At 41.5% G+C, this 25,869-nt stretch overlaps 1 protein-coding gene across 1 annotated transcript in view; it reads left to right on the top strand.

Moving 5' to 3' along the window:
• Positions 1-25,869, top strand: part of Fam227b (family with sequence similarity 227 member B) — a 151,739-nt gene that overhangs the window by 104,168 nt on the left and 21,702 nt on the right. Inside the window, exon 12 of the mRNA XM_013352645.1 lies at positions 23,828-23,925. Coding sequence (XP_013208099.1) covers positions 23,828-23,925 — 98 coding nt within the window. The remainder of the gene's footprint in view (positions 1-23,827; positions 23,926-25,869) is intronic.

The following is a 25,869-nucleotide window of genomic DNA, read 5'->3' as shown; positions in this document are numbered from 1 at the left end:
ATTTTTTTATTTCATTAGTTTTATGACTATGACTGGTCAGTACTGAGTGAGCTTTTAAAAGTGGAAGATACAGGTAATTTTCCAAAGAAAGACAGGCAGAGTGCTGTGGGGAAAACCTGTCTTCTCTTGAGGTGCTCGGTGACCAGGGCACTCTAGTGGGCTGGTCCCTTTGAAAAGGGGGCACTGTTCACAGAACCACAGACAGAGACTCTTTCTGAGAAGTTAATCCTTCAAAGGGAGCTCTTTGAATTCCCTCCAAAGAACTGTTACCAGTCAGAGAGTAGTGTTTGTTAAGACCACAGCTAGCACCTGTTCTGACATTCACGTGGAAACAGATTTGCCTTTTCTGAAGAGCTTTCTGTCTGTGTACAAGACAAGCTACAATTACCACATGCATCTCCACCTCACTCTCCCTAAGCCTGGTAAAGCCTCATGCCTCTATTCCTGTCTGTACTTCAGGGGGCCACACAAGCTTCAGTTAGCTGGGGTTATTTTTTTTTTTGAGAATCATTTTGTGTGCAACTCCTGCGCATACACATGTAATTCAAATGTTTGGTTTCTTCTGCTGATCTTTCTTATGTCCATATAGTGCATGCCCCAGCTAAGGAACCTTGAAGGATAGAAAGAAGCTGATTTTGACTTCTCTGTAATAGTCAGTCTCTGAAGGATAGATACCTGAGAAACAGTGTATCAGTGTAAAACGTAAGATTGTCACAATGTCTGGTAAATAAGAGAAGGGCCAGCAGTGTAAAACTTATGATTGTCACAATGTCTAGTGGATAAGAGAAGGGCAACTCTTACTCACCTATAAGCCTGGCATCCAGTTGAATACCCATGCTAGCTTTAAAGATCACTCAATGTTTTTTCTCAGTGGTATTTCATTCAGATGGACTGAATCCTTCTTATCCGTCTAGTTGATTACAAAAAATTATCAGTTCTTCTGCTACAACTTTTTCCATACCTGTTTCTTCTTGTCAATTATTACTTCCATGTCCTAGGTGAATTCCTTGTTACTACTTACCTTAACAGTTCATCCCAGGGAATGGTGCTGACCACAGTGGGCATGTCTTCCCACTCAATTTATCTCCTCAAGACAGTTCCCACAGGCATACCTGGAAGTCTCTCAAGTGGGGCTGGACCTCATCAAGTTGATGATTTAGACTAATCATCACAATCATCCCCATCAACTTGACTCCCAAATGCATCCCTTTGAGCACGGCCACCAACCACATGGATAAACCGCCAAGTTCTGCTGTCATCTAAATGTAGCCTGACCCCCTTAACCACAGCTGGGTCATCTGTGTGCTGGCCCTGGGGGGGGGCACTTCTAGGGAGTGCCTTTTGAGGATCAGAGACCCCCTACATCTTAGGCTTTCTGCCTTTTGGTGAACTTGGATCTTCACAAGATGGAACCTCTGATGGGTAAAGGTTTAATCTCGAGAAATCTTCCCTGTTGCCTGAGGACAGCACAGGAAGTTTCTCCTTGGTGGCACTGACCTCTTCATCGCTTGCAAATGTTTCATCAGCCCAGCCTGAATTATTTCCGGCTTTGAAATTTCTGAAAATTGAATTCATTGTCTTTAAATTCAATTTCACTCAAGTTCTCAGGACACTGTCAGAATGAAGTCACATTGCTGACCCAAATACCCCGTGGGTGGCCCCTTGTCCATTCCATGGTAGAGTTCTCCACCCCCCCCAGTCCAGTCCATGCTAGAGTTCTTCCCCCCGCCCCCCCGTCAAGTTCTCAGGACACTGTTCTTCCCCCCCCCCAGTCCATTCCATGGTAGAATTCTCCACCCCTCCAGTCCATTCTGTGGTAGAGTTCTCCACCCCCCCCCAGTCCATTCCATGCTAGAGTTCTTCCCCCCCCAGTCCAGTCCGTGCTAGAGTTCTTTCCCCCCCAGTCCAGTCCGTGCTAGAGTTCTTTTCCGCTCAGACATCTCATGAGCCAGCTTCCATGATTGCATTTCTCTCAGAATTCTTGTCCCCCAAGCCCCCACCAAAAAGCCCATCAGTCTCTCCTTCCAACACGCTATGGTATCTCCAGGACAAAGTACCAAACTTTTCCGTGTTATAGCCACAACCATCCCAAAGGTCAAGTTTATCCACATGGTCATGTTTATCAAGGAAATAACCCTACTCCTGGTAACAAATTTCCATTTGGAAACTTGTTCTGTTGTTGATACGGAATGCACTAACAAAAACAGCCTAAGGAAAAATGAGCTTTTTTGGTCAACAGTTCCGCAGTTAAGCCCATCACAGTGGAAATTCCTAGCACCAGGGGCCTATGGCAGATGGTCATATCAACTGCACTCAGGAGGCAGGAAATGGTGAGTGTGGTGTCTGCATCTCTTTGTCTGTTTTATGTAGCTCAGAATCACTCTTAAGTGAAAGGGTCCTTGTACCTGGATTACCCTACCCAAGACTGTACCCAGTGTCCAGAGGCTTGTCTCTTGGGTGAGTCTAGATCTGATCAAGTTAACAGTTGAAACCAACATCACACCCCCTAGTTATCAGAAAAAAAGTCAATAGGCTACTATTATAGCAAATGACAGAAAGGAGAGGAGCGACTGGAATCATCGGGTCACAGAAAACCTTCCTAAAGAGATGATACGCAAGCCAAGAGCTGGGCAGTAAGAAGAAATCAGAGGGCAGAAAGGTTCCAAAAACCAAAGCTGAGAGGTGAAAATGAACATACCGTTTCCTATGGAAATAGAATGATCACAGGGAATAAAGGGGAAATCCTGTGTGAAACCAATGTGGCTTTGCGATTTGCCCCACCTGTTTCAGCCTCTCCTTGTGTATGAATGTGAGACACCACTCTGCAAACCTCACGAGACGTGCCTTTTGTTCATCTAGGAGATGACTAAAATGTAAGCAAGGAGACTGATGGGTGACTGTGGTTACAATCCAAGTCAGAGGTCATGCCGTGGATTGGGATTACAGCAGCGAGGAGGGAGACAAACGGGCAGACATGTTAGAGCAAAGCTTGGCGGTGGATGATGCAGGAGTGAGAATGGATCCGAGGTGAAGTGAAGAGGCTTGCCGTGCGAAAATGGATAAACAGCAGGGTCCTTTGCTGAGCTAATAAAGGCGCCATCTACACTGACTGTGGACGTCTGACTTCCTTGAAATGAACGGGTCACACAAGAGTGTGGAATGCAGAAATACATTGAACAGTATCTGGCAATATCGAAGACTTTTTCCGTGCTGTATTGTGTATTTTACTCAAATGTTGAGAATGAGGGCTTGGAGCGAGTTCTGTGGGTAAAGAACTACCTGCACAAGTGTGAAGACATGCTCAGATCCCCATCCCTCGTGTGAAAGCCAAACAAGGCAGAAAGACGGGAACCGCAACACTGGTGTGGATACAGGAGCATCCCTGGAGCTTACTGCCAGATGGTCCAGCAAAATGGCCAAAGCTGGGCTCAAGAAGAGAGACCCTATTTCAAAAGCCAGATGGACAGTGATATAGGACGATGCCTGACATCAACCCCTTATCTCCACACACACACACGTACAGCAGGCATGCACACACACACACTACGGTAAGATCACCCTTGCCTCGTTTTTATAATTAAGGATGTCTCTGATGACCAGAGTATGATATATGGAATCTATGAACAGTCAAGACTGTGCTATATAACTTTAATATAAGAGACTAAACTGCTTTAGTCCTTTGATTTGAAGCCGTAAATGAGTCTGGGGGCTGTCCTCAGATGTTGAGTGAGCGCTCAGCTCAATCCCTGTGATACTGAGACTTCAATTCCTTAAGAAAAACTTAATATCTTCTGGTCATTTTTCCTAAAATAAAAGTGCCTTTATTTTTACATTTCCTTTCAAAAAAGAAAATATATCTGTTGAGAAAAATAATAGTAAAATAAAATACATATAAGCATGCAAAACAAAATAGGTCACACAATGAAAAGAACATGATAAAAACTAAACATCTCTGTCTAATGCAAAAACGTGGCTCACTTGAAGGAAGATAATCATGTTATGTGAACTAGAACTAGACCAGCCTGACTGAGGTGGGAAGAAAGCAGGGGATGCACACGATCCCCAGAGATCTCCAAGCCTGAATGAGTTCATTAAAGTAAAAAGTTATAGAATATTTTAAAAGAAATGGGGCTAGAGAGATGCTCAGGGGTTAAGAGCACATACCATTCATGGAGAGGACCCAAGCTCGATTCCCAGCACTCCTGTCAATATATAACAATAACTCAAGCTTTAGGGGATCCAACACAGATTCTGACCTCTGTGAACACATACACTCACATGGACACAAGCCACTCACTCCTCCCAAGCACACACATATAATTAAAACACGCAAACACACATGCATACACATAATTAAATGTAAAATAAATGTTTTAAAATTATTATTCTAATGATGATGGTGATGACCGATGGTTTTTTTTTTTTTTTGCCTTCATGTATGTCTGTGTACCACACATTTGTCCAGTGCCTGTGGAGGCCAGAAGGTGTTGGCTCTCCTAGAACTGGAGCTACAGATGGTTGTGGGCTACCATGTGGTTTCTGAGGGCCTAAACTAGGTCCTCTAGAAGAGCAACCAGTGCCCTTATCTGCTGAACCATCTCCCCAGTTCTCAAAAGTAAAATCCTTTTTAAAGGGATATTGTTCACTAATACCAAGCACTATTCACATGGTAAATAATAGTAGATGAAGCTCAACCAAATCTGTAAAAGAATATGGAAAATACAGCATATATTTAAATTAGAAAAATAGATACAAAACTACTGAAAGATGCTTGACAGTTGCCTTTCTGTAATGATATTTCTTTTATATTTTAATAAATAAAGCTTGCCTGAAGAACAGAACGCAAACAGCTACTAGTCAGTCATATAGGCCAGGCAGTGGTATCACACACCTTTAATCCCAGAATTTGGGAGACAGAGGCAGATGGAGCTCTGTGAGTTCAAGGCCGTCCTGGGCTACACAAAATCAATGTAGAAACAGGTGCAGGTAGTGGTGGCTCACACCTTTAATCCCAGTACCAGGGAGTCACACGCCTTTAATCCCAGCACTAGAGGGGAAAAAACAGGAGACAGAGGCTCAGGGCTCAGTCTGCAGTCGCCCAGCCTTGGTAAAGATAAGATTTTTCTAGTTGCTTGGCTGTTTTGCTTTTCTGACCTTCAGCTTGAACCCCAGTATCTGTCTCCTGGTTTTTATTATTCGTGTTTCACTTTCTCTCTTAATCGTTCTGAACCTCCCATGGCAATGGCTGCAGCACAGAACTTCGTGTAACCTTGGAAGCATCAACAAAGCAGAAGACTGACTTCAACCAAACTCCATTTGAATGCTAACAAATTCCAAACTCTTTTTTTCTTATTACTTAAAAAATAATGTTTTCATTTGTGTTTTATTTTCATTCAATTCTTAAACAATTTTTAATTTGCTTCTTGGTTTCTGTCCTGACCCAATTTTCATCCAGTTGTGAGTTATTCAGCTTCCATGAGTCTGTATACTTTCTGCTGTTTCTATTGTTGCTCCTTCATGGTGGTCAGATAGGCTATGGGTGTGAATTCAGGTTTCCTGTATCTGTTGAAGTCTGCCTTGTATCATAATGTGTGGCCAGTTTTGGAGAAAGCATCATGAGCTACTGAGAAAGCACACATTCTTTATAGTTGGGGTGGACTATTGTGTAGATGCCTATTAGGTTCGTTTGATTTATGATGCCAGTTAGCTCCAGCATTTTTCTGGTTTTTGTCTGGATGACCTGTCTGTTGGCTGGAGTGGGGTACATTAGTCACCCACTATCACTGTGTTAGGGTCAATATGTGATTTTAGTCAGGGTCACTATGTCTTTTCTTTTATGGATTTGTGTGAATTTCTGATGGTGTATAAATATTTGGACTTGAAATAACCTCTTAGTGAATTTTTCCTTTAATGTATTTGTTCTCAGCCTCCTTTGATGGTTGAACGACCCTTTCACAGGAATTGCGTACCATATATCTTGTCTATCAGATATCTACATTACAATTCATAAGAGCAGTAAAATGACAGCTATGAAGCAGCAATGAAAATAATTTTATGGTTAAGGTCACCACAACACGAGGAACAGTATTAAAGGATTGCAGCATTAGAAGGTTGAGAACCACTGCTTTAATGAATATGCAGTGTCTTTATTTGTCCTGGTTAGTTTTGGCTTGAAGTCTATTTTGTCAAATATTAAAATAGCTGTATGCCTTACTTCTTCTTGGGTCTGTTTAGTTGGAAGACCTTCCCATCCTTTTACCCTAAGGTGACGTCTGGTTTTGGTGGTAGGTGTGCTTCTTGGATGTAACAGAAAGATCCCTTTTCTAATCCAGTCTGTTACTCTGTGCTGTTTTATTGTGGAATTGAGACCATTAATTCTGAGAGTCATTAATGAGGAATTAATGTTGGCTCCTGTTTGGTTGTAGTGGTGTAGGTCTCCCCGCCCCCTTTCGACTGACTCTTCTGGGATTGTTTACTTCTTGAGTCCCCTTGGTGTAGTTAACCCCTTCAGACTGATGTTTTCCTTCTAGTGTCTTCTGTAGAGCTGGCTTGGTGGCCAGTAGTTCCTTTCATTTGTTTTTGTCATGAAGTGTTTTTCTTTCTCTGCCAACTGTGGTTCCTAGTTTTGCCAGTCTGAACTGGCATCCATGGTCGCTTAGAACTTGTAGAATATCTATCCAGACCCTCCTGACTTTCAGAGTCTCCAACTGAAAAAAAATCATGTTATTATAATGGGCCTGCATTTAAATATGTCTTGTTACCTTTCCCCTCTGGCCCTTTTTGTTGTGTATAGTTAGTGTTTTGATTATTATGCACCATGAGGAATTTCTTTTCTGGTCCTATTTGGTGTTCTGCATGCCTCTTATGGTTTTATAGGCAACTTCTTTAGATTGGAGGAATTTTCTTATATAATTTTGTTTAAAATACTTTTTGTGCTTTTGATCTGGGGTTTTGGATCCTTCCACTATCCCTGTTGTTCGTTGTAGGTTTGGTCTTTCCATGACCTCGTAAGTTTCCTGGTTGTTTTGTGCCTGGATATTTTTAGATTTAACATTTTCTTTGACTGAGCTATCATTTCTTCTACCTTGTCTTCAAGACCTCACATCCTCTCTTCCATGTCTTTTGATCCGTTTGTGTGGCTTACCTCTGAGGGGCTTGTTGAGTTTTTCATTTCCAGCTTTATAGGAGTTTGGGTTTTCTTTAGTGATTCTATTTCTTTGTTAAATTCTATTTTTGTGTCTTGGATGTTTTCATTATTTTGTTCAACTGTTCGTGTTTTCACGGTCTTCATCAAGACATGTATTCAGATCCTCATTGAGGTCCTTGTACCTAGTTGCACTTGCTATTTCCAAGTCCTTGGCTTGTGCTTCTGCTGAGTTGCTTTCCCCAGGGCCTATTGCAGTAGGGTCGCTGGCTTCTGGAGAAGCTTATTGTGTTGACTGTTTGTGTTTGTGCTTTTGCTCTGGGATCTGGGCATCTGGAATTGTGATGTTTGAAGATATCTGGTCTTATCTTTGTTGGGTGGGTGCTCCATTCTTTGATTGCTGTTGCCCACTCTGGATCCTAGCCAAGTGTGGTGGTTAGGGGGTCTCTGTATGCCAGCCTAGTGTGGATCCCTAGTAGAAAGTGGTTCTATGGTTAAGCAGGAGTCACAAAAGAATGGATATGGGGTAGAAGGAAAGGCTGAAATGGGCCCAAACCAAGAGACTCTAGTACATGAAACTTCACTATATATTAAGTGACCCTAAAAACGATACATCTTTTGAGTAATATCCAATATGTCATTTTTGCCTCAGATCAGTAAAATTAAAATCTATAATTTTGTTTTTTAGCATAGCTAAAGAGTTCAATTAAAGACTAGTTAAAGTGATAATTATTTATGCTCAATTCTTCCCTTCTTTTCCTTGTCTTCCCCATTCCTTCTGTTCCATTTTATTCCACTCAGCATGCTGTATATCATGGTATATTGATATAGTTTATTTCCAAAGTAAGCATCAAATATTAAAAAAATAGGTAGCAGATTCAAAATTATCAAATTATTACTCACTGTTCTTACTATTCTTCAAAAAGTAAATATTCACAATATATAAAATGTCTGGGTCACTTTACCATTACTTACAACATTTCATATTTGGACTTAATAGGATTTTATTGAGTCCTCATGCTCCTAGACTCAACTTGTGTCTTCTAAACTGAGAGACCATCTCTTTTCTCTGTTTTCCACTCCCTTGATTTCCTAGGTATAATTTAAATTGTGACTCTGATTTGCTGATAGCCATTGTTGTTACTGCTCAGCAAGTTCACCTCATCCTTCCCTCTGCATTTTAAAATTCTGACCTCTCCCCACCCACATCTTCTACTGTCACACACACACATACACACACACACACACACACACACACACACACACACACACACACACACTTTTTCTCTCATACCCGTACTGTTCTGGTTTTTAGGGATCTCCTTAAGTTATTCTTATATTAGTTTTGCAATTTGTCCTTATTTTCAGCCTTTTTGAAAAAAAAATCTGTTTTCTATTATAATTGGGATTCTTCTGAGAACAGCTCCATATTATAGAAGGCAAACAATTCTCAAATAATAACCCATAATGATGCAACTTCTGGTAATTTAGACCTTTATACAAACTGTTTGAAGAGTTGTTTGTGTAGTCTGACTTGGCAAATTGTTTGTTTGTTTGTTTCATAGTAAAAGAAAAGCCTGTGGCAGGAAGGTTGGTGTGGGTCATCACTGAAGGCAGGAAGGTTGGTGTGGGTCATCACTGAAGGCAAGTTAACACTTGGAAACTTGCTTTCACGTGAGAGAGCTTGGAGATTAAACACGGAAAACGATTCACTCTAAGCAACAGTTTGTCTAGAGAGGGCCAAACTGAATAACATGCAAAGCAAAGGGAACGAGATAGTAAAGTCATGAAGTGAAAAATGAAGTTTTAAAAAAATAATCAAGATTACTAAGGAGGAATAAATGGGCAATAAGAGAGGTGTTGAGAGCTCCCACAGAGCTCGAAGATGTCTGCATGGCCCTTCCAGAGGGAGTGGGTGGCGTCAGAAGGAATGGGTGATCTGTGAATAAACTGCAGGATGATATAAATCAGAGCCAGACAACCCAAATTTGCATAATTGCTATTGATTATGAGACACGAGCAAATTACTTAGCTTCTTTGTGTCTGTCATATATGAAAAGAGAGTAATAAACTACTAATTTACTGTTGAAGGAATCTGAAAAGTAGGGGACTTTAGGTACAAAAGCAAAACCCAAAGTGAAGCAGAAATCTGACACTGCTGTTAATCACTGTATTAATCAAATCATTCTAAGGTAGCACTCTAGGTGCAGCTGAACTAGAGCCTCTTGGGAGCGGGTGAGCAGGGAGGAGATTGCAACAAGGGGAGGGAGAGAGCGTGAGCAGACCTAATAAACAGCTGGATGGATGTGGTAAGAAACAGGAGACTAACACAGCGTGTCTTGTTTGTGCACAGTGTTTACAGAGCGTTTAATGCATGCGGGGCAAATTTCTAAGCATAATGTACTCCTCCTATTTTTAGTCTTTGTTCAGGCGATGAGATAAATAGATGAGAGAGAAAAAGAGCTTTTTTTATAGCAGTATGACTATACCTTTATTGTCATTTCTTACATGAGGAATCAAAGTTGAACAGAATTCAGATAATAAAGTTTGAAATAAATTGAGATATTTAGATGGAAACTGGTCTGGAATCTGAGCTCCAAGCCACAGTTGTCTTCAATACAGAATTCATTTTGATGAAGGAGGTGATGAGTGACAGCAGTGGACCCGCCCCTTCTAGAGCAAAGCAAGCTAGCTGCAATGACCTCGAATGTGTAACAGGCCACATGCAGAGAACTCATTGGAGAAAGCTCTAACTGGGGAAAAGCTCACTTAGAAGAAAAACTACCTACCTCAAGAGAAACTTTTGCCAGTAATTTACAATCTCAAACTTAATAATACAGGTGAGGATGAGAGAGAGGGCATAATGAAGAAATAAAGCAACCTTTGTGATATCTGGTGATTGCAGTATAAAGCGTTTCAGAATTTCTTGCCAGAATTTCTACATTTCTACATTTTTTATTGAACTAATATTCCCTGTACATTTTCTAATATATATGAAACTCTGAACTTCAGTGCTAAATGCCACCGAACTCTCCATTCCCAGAAGGAAAAAAGCAACGGCATAGTTCTTGCTTCCATGGAGTTTATTTGAAATTTTGTTATGTTTTTTAAAAGCTCATACTAATAAAGAAATTATGCAAACACTAGTTCTTAGTAATCAATAACTTTATGACTGAGTAAATAACTTAGCAGAGTGATTAGGTAATAGAATTGTTATAGCTAGATAGTGGATCAATGATTGGAATGTTACCACATTCATAAGTTGAGCAAAAATACTAAGAGGCAGAATATATTTGTTATATATTATATATAAAATAAATATATTCTTATAGAATTTCAATCTTGGGTAATGGGTCATCGCTCCAGGAAGAAAATATGATGGAAAAGGAAGGAAATGAGACTTTCCAAATTTGAGCAAAACCATAAAAGCAAAAGATTGGTATGACTCATCAAGGACCTAGCTGAATCAGTAAAGACCTCCATGTCAGCAAAACATCTGCTGTCACACGATAAAGAGAAAATGATGAATATTTCAAAACTTAAAGTTATTGCAAATTATGTCTTAAGGAACTCTGGTCATACATGATATTATGTCTTCAGAAAACAATGCTGTGGGTTTTGTTGTTGTTTTGTTTTGTTTTTAAGGAGATCCAAAATATTAACAAAAAATAGACACCAAACTGTCATTCAGATGAAGTTGAAATATCTTTAAGCATACAAGAATTTCAAAGGCTTGCCGACTATAGACATTCCCTGAAAAAATTACTGCAGCAGAATGAAAAAATATTTCCAAGGGGCTGAGGCGCTGATGGCTTGGCAGTTAAGAGCACTGGCTACTCTTCCAAAGGACCCAGATTCAGTCCACATCAACTACACAGTGGCTCATAACTGTCTGTAACTGCATTTCCAGGGCACGCCACGCAGTCTTCTGACCTTCCAGGCACTGCTATATAAAATAGCAGCTACAGGCAGCATGGGGCCATCTGTCTATGACACTCAGGAAGCAAAGCGATTGCCAGGGCTGCAGCTGGGAAGGGGTCCCGTGCAGCAGCAGGTAGCTGCAACCCAACTGTGGTGGCATTTATCTACGGGATGCCTTTGTCTGAGGACATAAGTTAGTAAGGAGTTTTATCATCATCACACTAAAGCTTTCTATTTGGGTAGCTTAGATAGCTATTCCTGTTTTCTAAACAAAGAGGCAAGAGACAAGGAGGTTGTCCGTTTTTCAATTAAAGGCAATGGTGTTAGGCTTTGGGGAACGGGACTACTAATTCAGAAAGGTTCAAAAGTCTGGAGTGCTCCATCCCCTGCTTTGAGTCTCGGTTTCTTTGTGTTTGATTTTCACGTTGAAAGGGTGTTTTGTAGAGCACGTGTTTCTAGAGTGAGAGTAAATTTTTTCTTTGTTTTTGGGTTGATGCTTACAGGTACTTTCCATTACGGTTGTTGAAGACTCTTCCTCCACTTTTCGAGTTAGTGCTCTGTCTTTTTTTCCTTCTGTTGTTTTGGAATTTTCTGCTTCATCTCTAATTTCTAGATATGAGTATGAGGCAAGCATGGTTGGTTATCTTTAGTCTCTGATGTGGGAATATGCTGTGAATATGTTTTATTACCATTGGTTAATAAAGAAGCTACTTTGGCCTATGGCAGGGCAGAATATAGCCGGGCTGAAAGAGATATAGAGAAAGAGTAAGTGAAGTCAGGGAGATGCCATGTAGCTGCTGAAGGAGAAAGACGCTTGCCCAGTAAGCCACAGCCTCATGGCAATACACATATTGATAGAAATGAATTAATTTAAGATAGAAGAGCTAGGTGTAAATATGCCTAAGTTGTTGGCCAAGCAATGTTGTAATTAATATAGCTTCTATGTGATTTTTTGGGTCTGGGTGGCCTGGAAATGAATGAGCAGTCTCCTTTTACAAATAGTGCCCACTGTCTGGAGCATGGATCCACATAAGGTTTAAAAAAACTTAAGGAAAAAAAAAACAGGGCTCCTAGACCCACAAAAACAGGGGCCAAGCATAGTTCCTTGGTAGCTGCATTTTTTTTTTCAGATAGGCTTTGTTTGCTAGAGGCAAACAGAGGTGAAGCTTCTTTAAGAAAAGGTTTCCTAACTCAGCATTAGCAGCAAAAACTGCATGGCTTCTTTAACAGAAGCTTCTTTGTTCGTGCTGGCAGCACTAATTCTGGCTCTTTCAGGAGGTCCTGCACTTAATGGGGCTTGTGAGAAGAGTGCTGCAGTTGCTTAATAGCAACATAGATCCACTGAGTCCCTGGAAACAGGGTGGTAAGCATGGCTAGCAGAGGTGGTGAACTTACCTCCACATTTTGAACGGGGTGAAGCCAACAGGCAGGGCCACAGAGTTGGTCCTAGGCATACCTGCTTAGCAGTTAGAAAAAAAAAATGGCACTCTGGGCAGAACATGATTACAGATACACAATAAATACAGATTCACACAGAAATAAATCTCTGAGTGGGTCAGAATGTGTTTAAAATGTGCATAGACTTGGGAGAGAGAAAAAAAGAATATAGATAGCTATAAAAAGGTAAATTATTTTAAAAAATAAAACAAAGTCTTTAAAGAGACAGTAAAAGTAGTATAAAAGAGTACAGACAGATTAAAGAACTAAAGAAAAATAAGCCATGTAAAAATGGACTATATGCAGAGAGTCTGGATTATATATATTATTGTGTTTTCTTTGAATTTTTTTTGACTGCAGAGAGACATTTGTTTATGGGGACTCTTAAGCTAAATCAACATATATATATATATATTTTTTTTTTTAAAGGTATCTTGACTTCAATATTTGAGTCTAAGGATATGTCACTTTGGAAAAGAGGTTCTGCTTTTATTTCCACAGAAGATGAAACCTGTGAATTCTTTCTAGGCTAATGTGGTTTGAAGGAACAAGAACCCCCCAATAGGTCTCTGTGAACCCTAAATATACTTCACCCAACAAACAGCATAAAGAAAACTACATTCAAATTCCCAAAAATGATTGTTTATAAATGTTTGTTTTCATTTAAAGGGGGTTGGTTATAAGAGACTAATGGTCACAGTCAATCTCTAAAAAAGTGGGGAGATATAATATAGAGATCAATACTTTACATTGGTATGGACTTTGTCCTATTGACACAAATTAAAGTTTGATTTATTACACTTTGTATATGTATTTCTGCTCTTGTTTAAGGTATTGTGTTTGTGCAGTTCATTTAAAAATGTAGTGTATAATTAAAAAATACAGATTAATAGATAGTCATCTATAATAATCCAACTTTTGTCATGTTAGTCAGGCTTTCTAGATATATGAAGATATATTTCAGCTAGATAATCTTCAACACTTCAAAGACCTACAGAATATGGCATTTAAAATGTTTTAAGAACTTAGACTTTTCTCAACAATGAGACATGTCTGCTTCTGGAAGTACCAATTACTTCAGAGAAGTTGGTGGGCATTAAATAAAATTCATCATGGAATTTGTGTTTAATGTGACAAGGGTAGCCATTTGGGCAAGAAACTTTTCTAGCCTGGACTGCTTGATGGTATGCTGTATGAACTGGACATGCAGGACCCACAGAAAAGTGACTGCTGAACTTTCCAAAAGATGGAATTGTCCTTCAGAGTTCCTGCTTCATAGGAGAAACTTCCAGACATTCTGCAGGACACAGAAGAAAGCAACTGATGAACTTTGCCATTACAAGGCATAACAGATCTTCAAATTTCCTTCTTCAATGAAAAGTCTGCCAGATACCATGGGCCTGTAGGCTGAAGATGGATATAGAGAAAGAGTAGGTGGAGTCAAGGAAAGGCCATGTAGCTGCTAAAGGAGAAAGACACCAGAATTTTGCCCAGTTACCATAGCCTCATGGTGACACACAGGTTGATAGAAATGGGTTAGTTTAAGATATGAGTTAAGTAGGAATACACCTAAGTTGTTGGCCAAGCAATGTTGTAATTAATATCTTTTCTGTGTGATTATTTGGGTCTGGGCAGCCGGGAAACAAACAAGTTGTCTCTGGTTACAACCCTCCTTAGAATTTGTTACACTTCTTTTTTTTTTTTTAGAGGAGGAAAGGGTTTATTTATCTTACAATTCCAGGTTACAGTTCATTTTTACATTTAAGTCAAGGCAGGAACTCAAGTAGCTAGTCAGGTCCACACTCAAGGGAAGAGAGAAATGAATGCATGCATATTGTTTGCTTGCTGCTCAGCTTGATCTCTCCATTCATAGAGTTTAGGGTTTTCTGCCTAAGGAATGGTGCCTCTCACAGTAGGCTGTGTCTTCCCACATCAATTAACAAGCAAGATAATCCCCCACAAACACACAATGCTTGTTACACTTCTTAAATCTGAGAGCAAGCATATTTCATCAGTCCTGGGAACTAATCTGTCATTATCCCTTGGGATATCATTGTGCCCTAACCATCCCTCATTTTCTTCAGGGTTCCAGTTCTGTCACAATCTCTGCAGTGTTTTGGTTCTCTGTGGGTATTTTCTGTGTACATACTTGAAGTTTGGTGATCCCACCTTCTTCTGTCAAACACACTGGAAGAATTTTTAATTTCAGATAGACTATGAATTCCAAAAGATATATTTATTTATATTTTATTTCCTTTTTTATAAATTATATTAATGAAATTTTCCATTTTCTGTCAATTTGTTCACTTAGCCTACTGATGTACTGAACAAATTTTCAGTGTGTTAAAGTCCCTTGTCTGCAAAACTAAAGACAGCAGTCTGATAACATGTATCATCTATGTGTTTGTTACTCCCATGGTTTTTGCTTGCCCTATAAACTCAATGTATAGTAAACACTATATAAAAAGCTATTGTGCCCGTAGATGAGTGTGTGACGTGAATGAGAACGACCCCCCAGAGGCTTTTTTGCTCAAATGCTTAGTCCCCAGTGAGTGAAACTGTTTGGAAGGATTAGGAGATATAACCTTGTTGGAGTAGGGATGTACCTGGGGGTGGTCTTTGAAATTTCAAAAGCACAAGCTAGGCCCAGAATCTCTCACTGCCTGTGGATCAGGAGGTCAAGCTCTCAGCTACTGGTCCCCATGCCATGCCTGCCTGCTTCCTGCCATGACATTCATGGACCAACCTTCTCAAACTTTAAGCAAGCCCCCTTAAATGCATGCGGTGCCTTGATCATGCTGTTTCTTCACATGAATAGAAAAGTAAGACAATGAATTTCCAACAGAAATGTCTGCCTTTCCCCATTAGAGATGAGATATTAAACCACCATGACTTGCTGAGTCATCAGTAAAACGGATCAGACCTGTCTTGCAGGATTAGGAAGTTCAGCCCACTGCTGGTTCTTCCTTCCTTGGGTCCATGGACTTCCTTGGCTTTTAATAAAGAACCTGTGGGTCCTCAGTCTTGGAGACACAGGTCTTGCAGGATTAGGAAGTTCAGCCCACTGCTGGTTCTTCCTTCCTTGGGTCCATGGACTTCCTTGGCTTTTAATAAAGAACCTGTGGGTCCTCAGTCTTGGAGACACAGGTCCTGTCAGTTCTAGTCTTTGGATGTATTGTGTCTGATTTTTTAACTGCCAGTATCATAATCCTGTTTGTATCTTTTTTTTTTTTTTGACACTCAGCACTGTTTAATGAAGTAGTGGCTATCAAGCTTCCTATTTGAAAGTGTGCCTTTGCTGTTTCCTCTGTAAGAGAATTGAATGGTCCTGAGAGTTAACGAAGGGTGTGCACACTTGCCCTGCCTAGGAAGTGCAATCTCTTTGTGTCTGGAGCACTGGCAGCCTTTGGGTGGTATATCCATACCTCCCAGAGAAGAGCAGACACCTGCTGTTGCTGGTACATGGGAAGACAGATGCACACAAGAGCCTGCAAACATCTGAGAACTCTGCATGTGTGTTTGTGGAACTCATAGTGAAATAGACTTGGCCATCCCTGGACAGTAAGACCTGTTTATATCTTAAGGGGTAAAAATCTAGGTATTCAAGGGACTTTGCTTTGATTGACGTAAGAGAACCTCACATAACCTTCGTATGATTCTAACCCAGAGCCGTCCCAGCCTTCCATATGACCACAGACGCTAGTAACTTGGTCAAAATTAGCTGCCATTGTGTCTGATCAATATGGGTCACAAACATACACAAATTTCCAATGATCTGAGGAACTAAGACATCACTCAGTAGCAAAATTATCACAGGTTTGGCCTGAAGCTAAGAAGGGGTCAAAACATTCCTAAAACTCTGGATTTTCTCATCCTGAGAGTGGCAGGAGTTTGACTGCTCTCCTGCCTTGCTGGTGCATCAACAGATCTGAGCAAGTAGACTTCCCCAGGCAAGCACACACCCCCGTGCAGGCGCAACTGATAGCTCATGCATCTCCAAGGCTCTCAGTACTGGTTACTGTTTAGCTGACCACTGAAACATCCTGGGCTGAACTTAACTTTCCTTTCCTTTCCTTTCCTTTCCTTTCCTTTCCTTTCCTTTCCTTTCCTTTCCTTTCCTTTCCTTTCCTTTCCTTTTCCTTTTCCTTTTCTTTTCTTTTCCTTTTCTTTTCTTTTCTTTTCTTTCCTTTATTTTGAGACAGGGTTTCTCTCTGTCCTGAACTAGCTCTGCAGAATCCACTAAAGACTGTTTTTGGGGGGTTTTTTGTTTTTGTTTATAAAAACAAATCTAAAGCAAAGTGTCTGGGAAAGTTAAAAATAGAGCAACGGAAAAAATAGGATCATGCAACTGCTGCAAGGAAACAAGAGTGGAGGGAGAGGGTGGCATTGAAGGGGTGGAGAGAGGCACGGTGTGAACTCGCAGGTACCAAAGCCCGGCCTGAAAACACACAGGCAAGCACTTTAGACTCAAGAAGCAACGGGGAAGTGTTGGAAGCACTAAGCCCTAAACGAGGGTCCCAGACTGAATTCGAGGGAGAAGGGCTGAACACAAGCATTGTCTGTCTCTGCAAGGTGACCAGAGGCATCTTGCTCCCGACCACAGCTACTTAAAGCCACTTTGCTGTGATGACTTCCTTGCCATGGTGACTTTGAAGACTGTACCTTAAAACGTGAAGTAAAACGAACTCTCCTTTCTTTAAATTGCCCATCACAGCAGTGAGAAAACTATTTCTTCAAAGCTCTATTCTTGGCTTTGAAGATAATTTTGTTTTCCATTTCAATGAGGAAGGTGGAGCAAATCTCCATGAAAACTGCCTGGTCCTCACTGACTACTGCACTCTCCAAGTCTCCACAAATCTGCCTGCTCCCCATTGACTACCATACCCTCAGCTCTCTCTTCTGTGCTCAAATCAAAGGTCAGCTTTGTCCTGCACTTCTCAAATGTAATTCCATTTACTTCTCCGGGGGATCTTAGGAGATCGGTGCCAATGTTTTAATTTCACACGGGAAGCCAATTTCAAGTGACATTATTGGAAATAATGATTCGTCTCTGCAGTGTCCCCTTCCTGTCCCAAACAGTGGCTCCATACTCCGCAGCATCACCGACACCTGGGAGGTTATAAGGCACAGACCCATTAACTCTGTTAGTGTGAAGGAATGTGTTTTCAAGATTCCCTGGTGGTTCTTAGGCCATTTGATGTCTAAAGAACAGCTCTGTGTGCTGATGTGCTCTTTCCCATGCACTTTTCCACTATAAAACAGTGGCTCCAATTATTTTTAAGTAAAATTGGTGCTTGGATCATGTAGTAGGGCTTAGTCTTTGTTCCCGAGGAAGTACCATTAGGAAAGACGGGCTTCCCAAGGCACCAACTAATTCCAACCTCTCCATAAATCCTCTCGGTGTCTTGTGGCCTTGAAAATGGAGCTTCTGGTGGTGCCCCTTCCCTGGCGTGATTGATTTCATTAAGTTTGGATTCTCTGGGTCCCCACATTCAGGGCAGCAGCTTAGTGGTAGCCAGATCAAAAGCCTTTAGGATTACCAGCCTAGAAGAGCCCATTCTTCTTCTAGTCGTTCATTTTAACTGTTAATTTCTCATTCACTGACAAAGAGCTGGGTTTAATTAAAAGCAGAAACAAATTTTTCAAATTTGATCTTGGAGCATGGGCTTATTTTAAGGCATATTGTTAGTGGGGAGTATTGGGAATCCACCCATGGAAAAGAGTTTGAGAGTCTATAATTTATTTTCTAAAATAATGGAATCAAATGCCTCCTCTTTGTTCGGTGCAGAGGTCTGACTTACAGTAAACATTCTGATGGGAAGACGATGGTGAGAGAGTGGGGGACCAGCACTGCGTCACTGAGACCTCTGCTAGCCCTGTTCCCATTAGAACACAATGGCTCCAGACAAAGAGGAAACGATAGGGGTGAACCACAGCACCCTCTGCTTCCCAGTCACATGGAGGGGACAGTGCAGTAAACTCCTGAGACAGCTTCCTCTCCGGCTTTGGCCCGTCCACATCCACTTTAGAGGAAAATCATTTTTTACTTATGTAAAGTATACACAGCACTAACCTCACCAAAGTGAAAATCTAATCACTTTGACTTCAGAGCTTCAAGGTTTTGAATGAACTCAAAAAAACGCTTCCTCTACAGTAGAGGTAGCTGCGCTCTGCGGTTCCTCATTTCTGTGGTGGTGGGGCCGGTCCATTCTGGCTGCTCTTGCAAAGGACTGCTCTCAGCTGGCAAATATTTTGAATTCTTAGATGACACAAAGAGACAGAACTGCTTTCAACATCCCATAAGCCACTGTGCTACCTTTTTCCCTTACAGTCTACAGGGGATGAAGTTCATGACACTTTGAAACCATTAGAGCCATCAACAGCTTATGGCTTCAGGGATTAAACCACATCACTCGGATCATTTGTTAAGCAACTATAGTATTTAAATAAACTTATAATTACCCACCAGTTTTTTCAATCACCCTCAAGGATTTGGATTCAATGCATTATTTCCTGGCACATTTTTAAAAAAATCTTCTTACACTAGCACAGCTTCTCGCCTTAATGCTCTTTGCTCTTCTTTTTCTTCACATTCTTAAAGACATTACCAAAGGAACCCATTGCCACATCCAGGGTGGTCTTCCATTCCTGGTTGAATGCCTGATCACCCTGCCTCACCCGTATATAAACCCACTGGCTTAATTGTTTCCATGTCTGAACCCCTGAAAGTGTAATCAAATTGTTAAGAGAAATTTCTCTAATTACTTCAGCCCACAAATATTCCCTTTCTCATCTTGAAAGTTTCATTTCCGATACAACCATTTCGTTCTTTCTTGCCGCGCTAATTTTATAAAAATACTTAATTTCCCACAAGCATGACCTGCATGGGTGTTATCAGTTATAATAACTGACCACTAAAAGTTATATCCTTTTGTCTTGAGTGCACTGTACTGGAAACAGATGACCATGTTTATGTCTTTCCTAAATGTCAGAATTTATTGAATAAATATGTATGTATGTGGTTTATGCTAGGTCTTAAACCCAGGACAGACAGCTAGCAGAGGTGCCTGTTAGCATACAGGTTCTCCCAGCATCCCTGAGTCCTACTGGCTAGCATACCCCATACCCCATCTCCTGCCTAGGGGCTGGGCTGGGCTTTCACTTCTCCTGGCTGATCTTCCATATATAATCCAGCCATTTTGCCTAACACCAACCTCCTTTACCTTTTGGTCTCCTGACTCTCCACTGGCCTCTTGGCTGGTTCTCCCCTCTCCCCAAACCTCTCCTCTTAAGGTCCAGCTCAGTCATGTCTACTCTGAACCCTTCCAAATGCCTCTAGCTAAGCTCTCCCCCATGTCTACAATCAACCTCCGCCCCCACTGTGCCTAGGAGCAGTCAAGCTTTCTTTTATTTCTTTCATTCACTCGACAGAATGACTATAAATAAGGTCAAGAGGCCACAGCACAGTTCAAAATTTTAGAAATACGAATAGCATCTGTGTTAAATTACTCACAAGGAAGAAGCTATTGCTACAGAATCAGGCCACAGGAGAGCCAGAGTCAAGAGCAAAGAACTGTAGATACCAAAACTAGGGCCTTTTTTCAAAGAGGGGCAGTCTGAGTTCAGATGGGCAGACTGCTATTGAGCGGGTCACATCAATAGCAGGGACTGAGCCAAACCAAAGCCCCAGAGACAGTCGGGAATTCTCTGCCTGTCAGCTCTTAGTGCACATGTGAGGTGTCTGTTAACAGGTCTGTGCGGGGCTTTGCCATTGTGGTGCTCGGTCCCCACCACTCTGTGGGGTCCAGGCGAGAGAGAGGTGCCCATTCTTTGGCTTGGCACAACCTGTAAGTTCTTGGATGTGGTCTCCCCTGATACGATTTGAATATGTTCATGTACCCCTACAGTCTCCATCCACCCTGATAAGCTCATAGGGCAGAACCCTTGCTACCCCCAGGGATAAATGGTCTATCAGTTGTGTCACGTGAGTGATGCAGGACAGATGGCATGTTTACCCATCCACACAGAAGCCCAATCATCCTCCACCCTCAAAATGGAGTTAAAAGCTGCTTCTAGTGGAGTACCACAGGACAGGGCACAGGCTAAAAGACTTCTGTTTCACACGATGCAGAGCGTGTTAGAGTAGAACACAGCCTGATCGCAACACCTTTACCTCCCTTGAACTTTTCAGTCTTCTTCACACCATCCACAAAATAAATTCTAAGAAAATATATGAATTTTAAAAAGGAACAGGAACAGGAAAATAGTAGATTTAGGCTCAAGAAGCTACACTTAGGCATTTCACACTCAGTAGAAATAGATTAATTTGATAGATCACATTGTACCTTACTTGATATAATGTCTTCTCTCCAGTGAGTACTTTGACAAGCTTGTCAAAGTCAGGTGACTGTAGATAAATAGACCTACATCTCGTCTTCTTCTGGTTTGGGGTTAGTACCATGCCAACTTTCTTAGCATGCTTCTGTGACCTGACTTTAGATCAGTGATGATGATCCCTTCAGTAGTAGCTTTTCTTCGCTCAGGATTGCTTTGCTGTCCATGGTCTTTTCTGTTTCCAAATGAATTTTAAGATAGTTCTTTCTTCTGCTGCTTCTGTGAAGAATGGCGTTAGCGTTTTGATGAGGCTTGCATTGAATCTGTAGACTGCTTTCGGTAAGAACCACTTTTCACAACATTGGTTCTCCCAGTTCCTAAGCACCAGAGGCCTTTCTGCTTCCTGGTTTCTTCTTCAGTGTCTTTCTCGAGCATTTTGAAGTTCTCACTGTAGAAGTGCTTCATTTCCTTGATTAGGTTTGAACCTCTAGAGTAGTATGAGTTCAGTCAGCAGGGCCCTTGTCAGGGTGGCATTCAGCCACAGCAGCCTGGTTCTGACCAGTGTTCATGTGAATTCTTTCTCCCCTGCAAAATTACCAAGGTGACTCTAGATGGCTTCTCTGCTTGGGCTGCAAGCTTGGGGTAAGTGGAAAACTTTCCAGTAGCCAGGGTTGGCGTTATCTGTGGTGATGGAATTTCCGAGGATTCTCTTTGATTTTATTTTCTCCCTGCAGAGCAGAGAGAGTCTTTAGTCCTGCATGAAAAACAGAGAGGCAGTGTGTGGAGCAAACTGATCCTCTTTCTAGGCTGTTGTCCCAGGTAGGCAAGTCTCAGAAATGTCTGGTCTCTCTATTGCTGTGCTCTCCTAAATGGAGTCAGCAGGTTGTACTTGCATGTACATATGCATATATGTAACAGCAGTCAAAGAAGAGTTCATGAAAATGGGATAGAATGTGGAGGTGGCATGGGGTGGAATGTGGGAAGAGTTGGGGGGCTGAGGAAAGGGTAGAAATGATGCAAACACAGAACTCAAGCGTGAAATTTTCAAAATACAATAAATAAATGCAAAAAAAGAAATTACTGTATTTTACAGTGCATTTCAAGTGGTAGACTCCATGGAGTTTAAGTTTTTATTGATTCTTTGTGGATTTCACCTCATGGGGTCCAATCCCTCTCATCTCATTTTGTAAAATGATTACTAAAGACCCAGTGATGTGGATTCTCCTCTGCATGCTGTGAATATGATTAATAAAGACCCAGTGATGTGGGAGTACCCTCTGCATGCTGTGAATATGCTTTATTAGCATTGACTAATGAATAAAACTGTTTCGGCCAATGGCTTACCAAAGTAAAACCAGGCAGAAAATCTGAACAGAGTTATATAAAGAGAGTATGGGGCAGGGGGGTCAAGGAGACACCCTGTAGCTGCCAAATGAGTAATCTACTGGCACCGGTAAGCCACAACCTAGTGGCAATGCACAGATTAATAGAAAGGAGTTAATTTAAGATGTAAGAGCTAGCTAGAAATATGTCTGAGTCATTGGCCGAACAGTGTTGCAATTAATATAGTTTCTGTGTGATTATTCAGGTCTGGGCAGCTGGAAAAGCAAGAGCAGGCTCTGCCTACAACGCAGAGACAGATATTGGGGTTCAAGCTGAAGATCAGAAAAACAAAGGAGCCAAGCCCCTTGAGAGTTCTTACCTCTACGGAGGCTCAGACAAAGGGGTGATCCTGTCCTCAATGTGCCAAAGACTGCAATGAGCTCTTGTCTCCTCTTCCCTTATATACCTCTCTCTGTCCAGCCATATCACTCCTGTCTCTACCTCCCTAGTGCTAGGATAAAAGGTGTGTGATCCCAAGTGCTGGGAGCTTGTGTGAGCTCTGTTTCTCTTTTTAGACAGATTCAATCTCGTGTAGCCCAGGGTGGCCTTCAGTCCTGCGATTAAAGGTGTGTGCCACCACTCTGTGGCTTAGTCCAGCACTCTGATCTTCAGGCAAGCTTTATTTATCAAAACACAAATAAACACTATACCCTGTCCTTTTGTATCTGCCCTCTGCCCTTGCAACCTCCACCCCCCCACACACACACACCCAAAAATAAAATTAAATTAAAAGAAAAATCTTATCATAGAAGCTGTATCTCTCATTAACACCCCAGGTTAGTTCTTTGCATGGTGGTAATACACGTACTTTCTGCTAACAGCAGTTCTCAAACCGCTGTCAGGCGCTCTTCATGGCAAGCTTCCGTGGGAGGAGAGTGGGCATAAAGCCGAGCTTCCGTGGGAGGAGAGTGGACATAAAGCCGAGCTTCCGTGGGAGGAGAGTGGGCATAAAGCTGAGCTTCCTTTGTCGTCAATGTTCACACCTTCAGTGAAAACCAGAAACCACGAGCTCACAGACCTGTGTTAGAAAAGCCTCAAAATTGGGATCTCAGCACACATGAAGCTGAGGCCAGAGACGCTTGCCCTGGGCTAAATAGCTTATGTTAAAACATACAAAAAAATAGTAAATTTTTGAAACTTCTGTGATTTCTTAGCTCGGTTGCCCATTGTCATTCCGAGCTACTTTGGATCTGCTCCTGATTTCCAGTGGCAGTGCATGGCGACCAGGTGCTTTAACTTCTTTTAGTAGCAAGTACTTACCTGCCTCTGCAGTATCAGGCCAACGTGTAGTATTTCCTGTTGTGTAATGTCAAAATTTATCCAGAAAACCTGTCTCAGTCCTTGTTACTTACCATGCAGAATGATTTCTTGAGAATGGCATAATACAAATTACTGAATTTAGCATACTTTAAATCCTAGCTCAGTAGACTCATGAGTAGAATATTTATCTTTTCCACTTTGGCAGCTCTAACAATACTCTCTGTCTAACTGTGCTTCTATCCTTCTGTGTATACTTAGGGGCACCACGAAAAGGCAAAAATGGGGCAAAGTGCCTTTTTGTGAAGGAGGAAGAAACAATTTGTCAAAGTCTTTGTTTATTTGTTTTAGCTATAGACTTCAACGTGGCAACTATCTTAAAGAACCCAAGAGCACACACCACCTCCGTGCTCAAGGAGGAATCAACAGCGTCAAAAGTAGCGGCAAAGGTGTGCCCCGTACTGTAAGAGCTTTCCTTGTTCCGTTTTCAGTGTCATTAAAATTGCCCAGATTCACACAGTCATTCTGGCCAGCACATTCTCAAACACATGTTTTAGAAACACTTAATGTTCAGATATTTATTAGGAGATATGAATCTTAAATTTAAATGTTCTATTTTCTCCTGACAAGGCCACCATCTCTAGTGAAATTTCTTAAAGAACAAAAAGGATAGCATTTATCTTCTCTTCTGGACAGTTCTTGGCAGTGGTTTCTCCTTGGGTTGACATGCAAAGATAAGGTCTAGGGCACCCACATGGCTGTTACGGTTGCCGTGACAACTCAGCGGGTTGTTGGCAGTGGCTGCCCTGTCTTCCCTTCTTAGGTGTGGCCCTGGAGGAGCTGACAGTGTAGATGCTGTTTCCTCGCGGACAGCTTAGGTCCTCTGTGGGGTTCTGTCTGTTTGTTTGCTTGCTTTGTTTTTAAACGAAATAAGAAGAGATAGTTTATTCTGGAGCCATTTTGAGTGACCGTGGCATAAGAACACAGCTTTAGGTTTCCCCAAATTCCAAGTTCTATTGTGAAATGCGTTTCATGAAGTTTTATAGTTTTATAGAGCAAAGAAAGTCATAAATTAAGGTGAGTTTAAAATGCAGTGACGGGCACCTCAGAGAGTGGTTACAACGAGATGGGGGAAGATTTTTCCAGGGGCCCAAAAGCGCTGTCTGATCACATCCTTAGCTCTGGGGTGGGTGGACTCTAGTGGTCTGCTAAGTTAATAGGTTCCAAAAGGATTTTATCTAGTAGTCACAACATATAATAATTAACATGGAGCTAGGCAGCTATGGCTGTTCGGACGGCTAAACTAGCCTGAGATAATGAACTTAAGCTAGTTACCCCACCCAACCTAACATTCCAGTCTCCCACACTCCTGAAGTTCCAATTCATCAGCCTGTCTCTGCAGACACAGCTTCTGTGCAGGACTTTCATCCACGGTTCTCCCTGTTGGACCAGCATCACACTTGGCACAGGCAGGGGCCTCATGCTATTTATTAAATATTATAAGAGCCCTTGTTCCTAGAATCTGCTGTAGATGAGGCTGAATAGTGGGCAGGACAGCACTCTTCAGGAGAGAGAAATAGTTGGTCAAAGCCGTCAAGAAAACACTCAGATTTCTATCTGAAGTCCTCGGGGTCCTTTATGGGGGCCTTGCAGGGAGAGATGCCTCAGATGACACTGTGTTGCTTTAGGTAAGATTAGATAAGGTTGTTGGCTTAAAATTCTAAATTTGATCTTTATTATATACTAGTCATATTTTAAATCTGTTACAGTCTTTTTCATCAAAGTTTTAGTTTATCTTATTGGGTCTGACCATTCTTCAGGAGTGGAAACTGTGCCCATATAAAATTGATTTTCTCAATTTCAGCTTTCCTGTATTTCCTGGTCTTTAATAATCTAATCTAATGAAATCTCCTCCTACCTTAAATATTTACTAAGTTTTTAGGTCACAAATTGAAATCCGTGGGGGTTTATCTGGGCAGACAATGTTGTCATAGCATTCTTTTTAATGGCTATGTTGCCAAATCGAAAAGTAGAAGGAAGGTAATGGAAACTACTCATCTGCTCTTCAGCAAGCCCTGGGGACGGGGAGGATTCTCAGAGGCCACCAGAGAAGCACAGCTAGAAGGCAGGCAATTTTCTACGCCATTGGCTCCGTCCTGTTGCGTATATTTGGCTGCTGCTCGGAAAGGTCAAGCCGTAGATTAGATGACTCATTAGTAAAGTTTATTACAGTTGCAGAATCCCAAGACCTGCAGCTTCCCGGTTAGACTTGTGCTTGGATCTGCAATGTCTTAAAAGGCTCCTATGCTGAAGGCTTGTTTCCCAACCGGGTTGCTGTTAGAGGTTGTGGGGAGTAGTGAGTGGTGGGAGGTGAAGTAGGTCACTGGAAGGTA

Source organism: Microtus ochrogaster (assembly GCF_000317375.1).
Source record: "Microtus ochrogaster isolate Prairie Vole_2 chromosome 14 unlocalized genomic scaffold, MicOch1.0 chr14_random_1, whole genome shotgun sequence".
Lineage (NCBI taxonomy): Eukaryota > Metazoa > Chordata > Mammalia > Rodentia > Cricetidae > Microtus > Microtus ochrogaster.
Note: the sequence above shows the minus strand (reverse complement) of the source record. Positions and strands in the feature narration are given on the sequence as shown.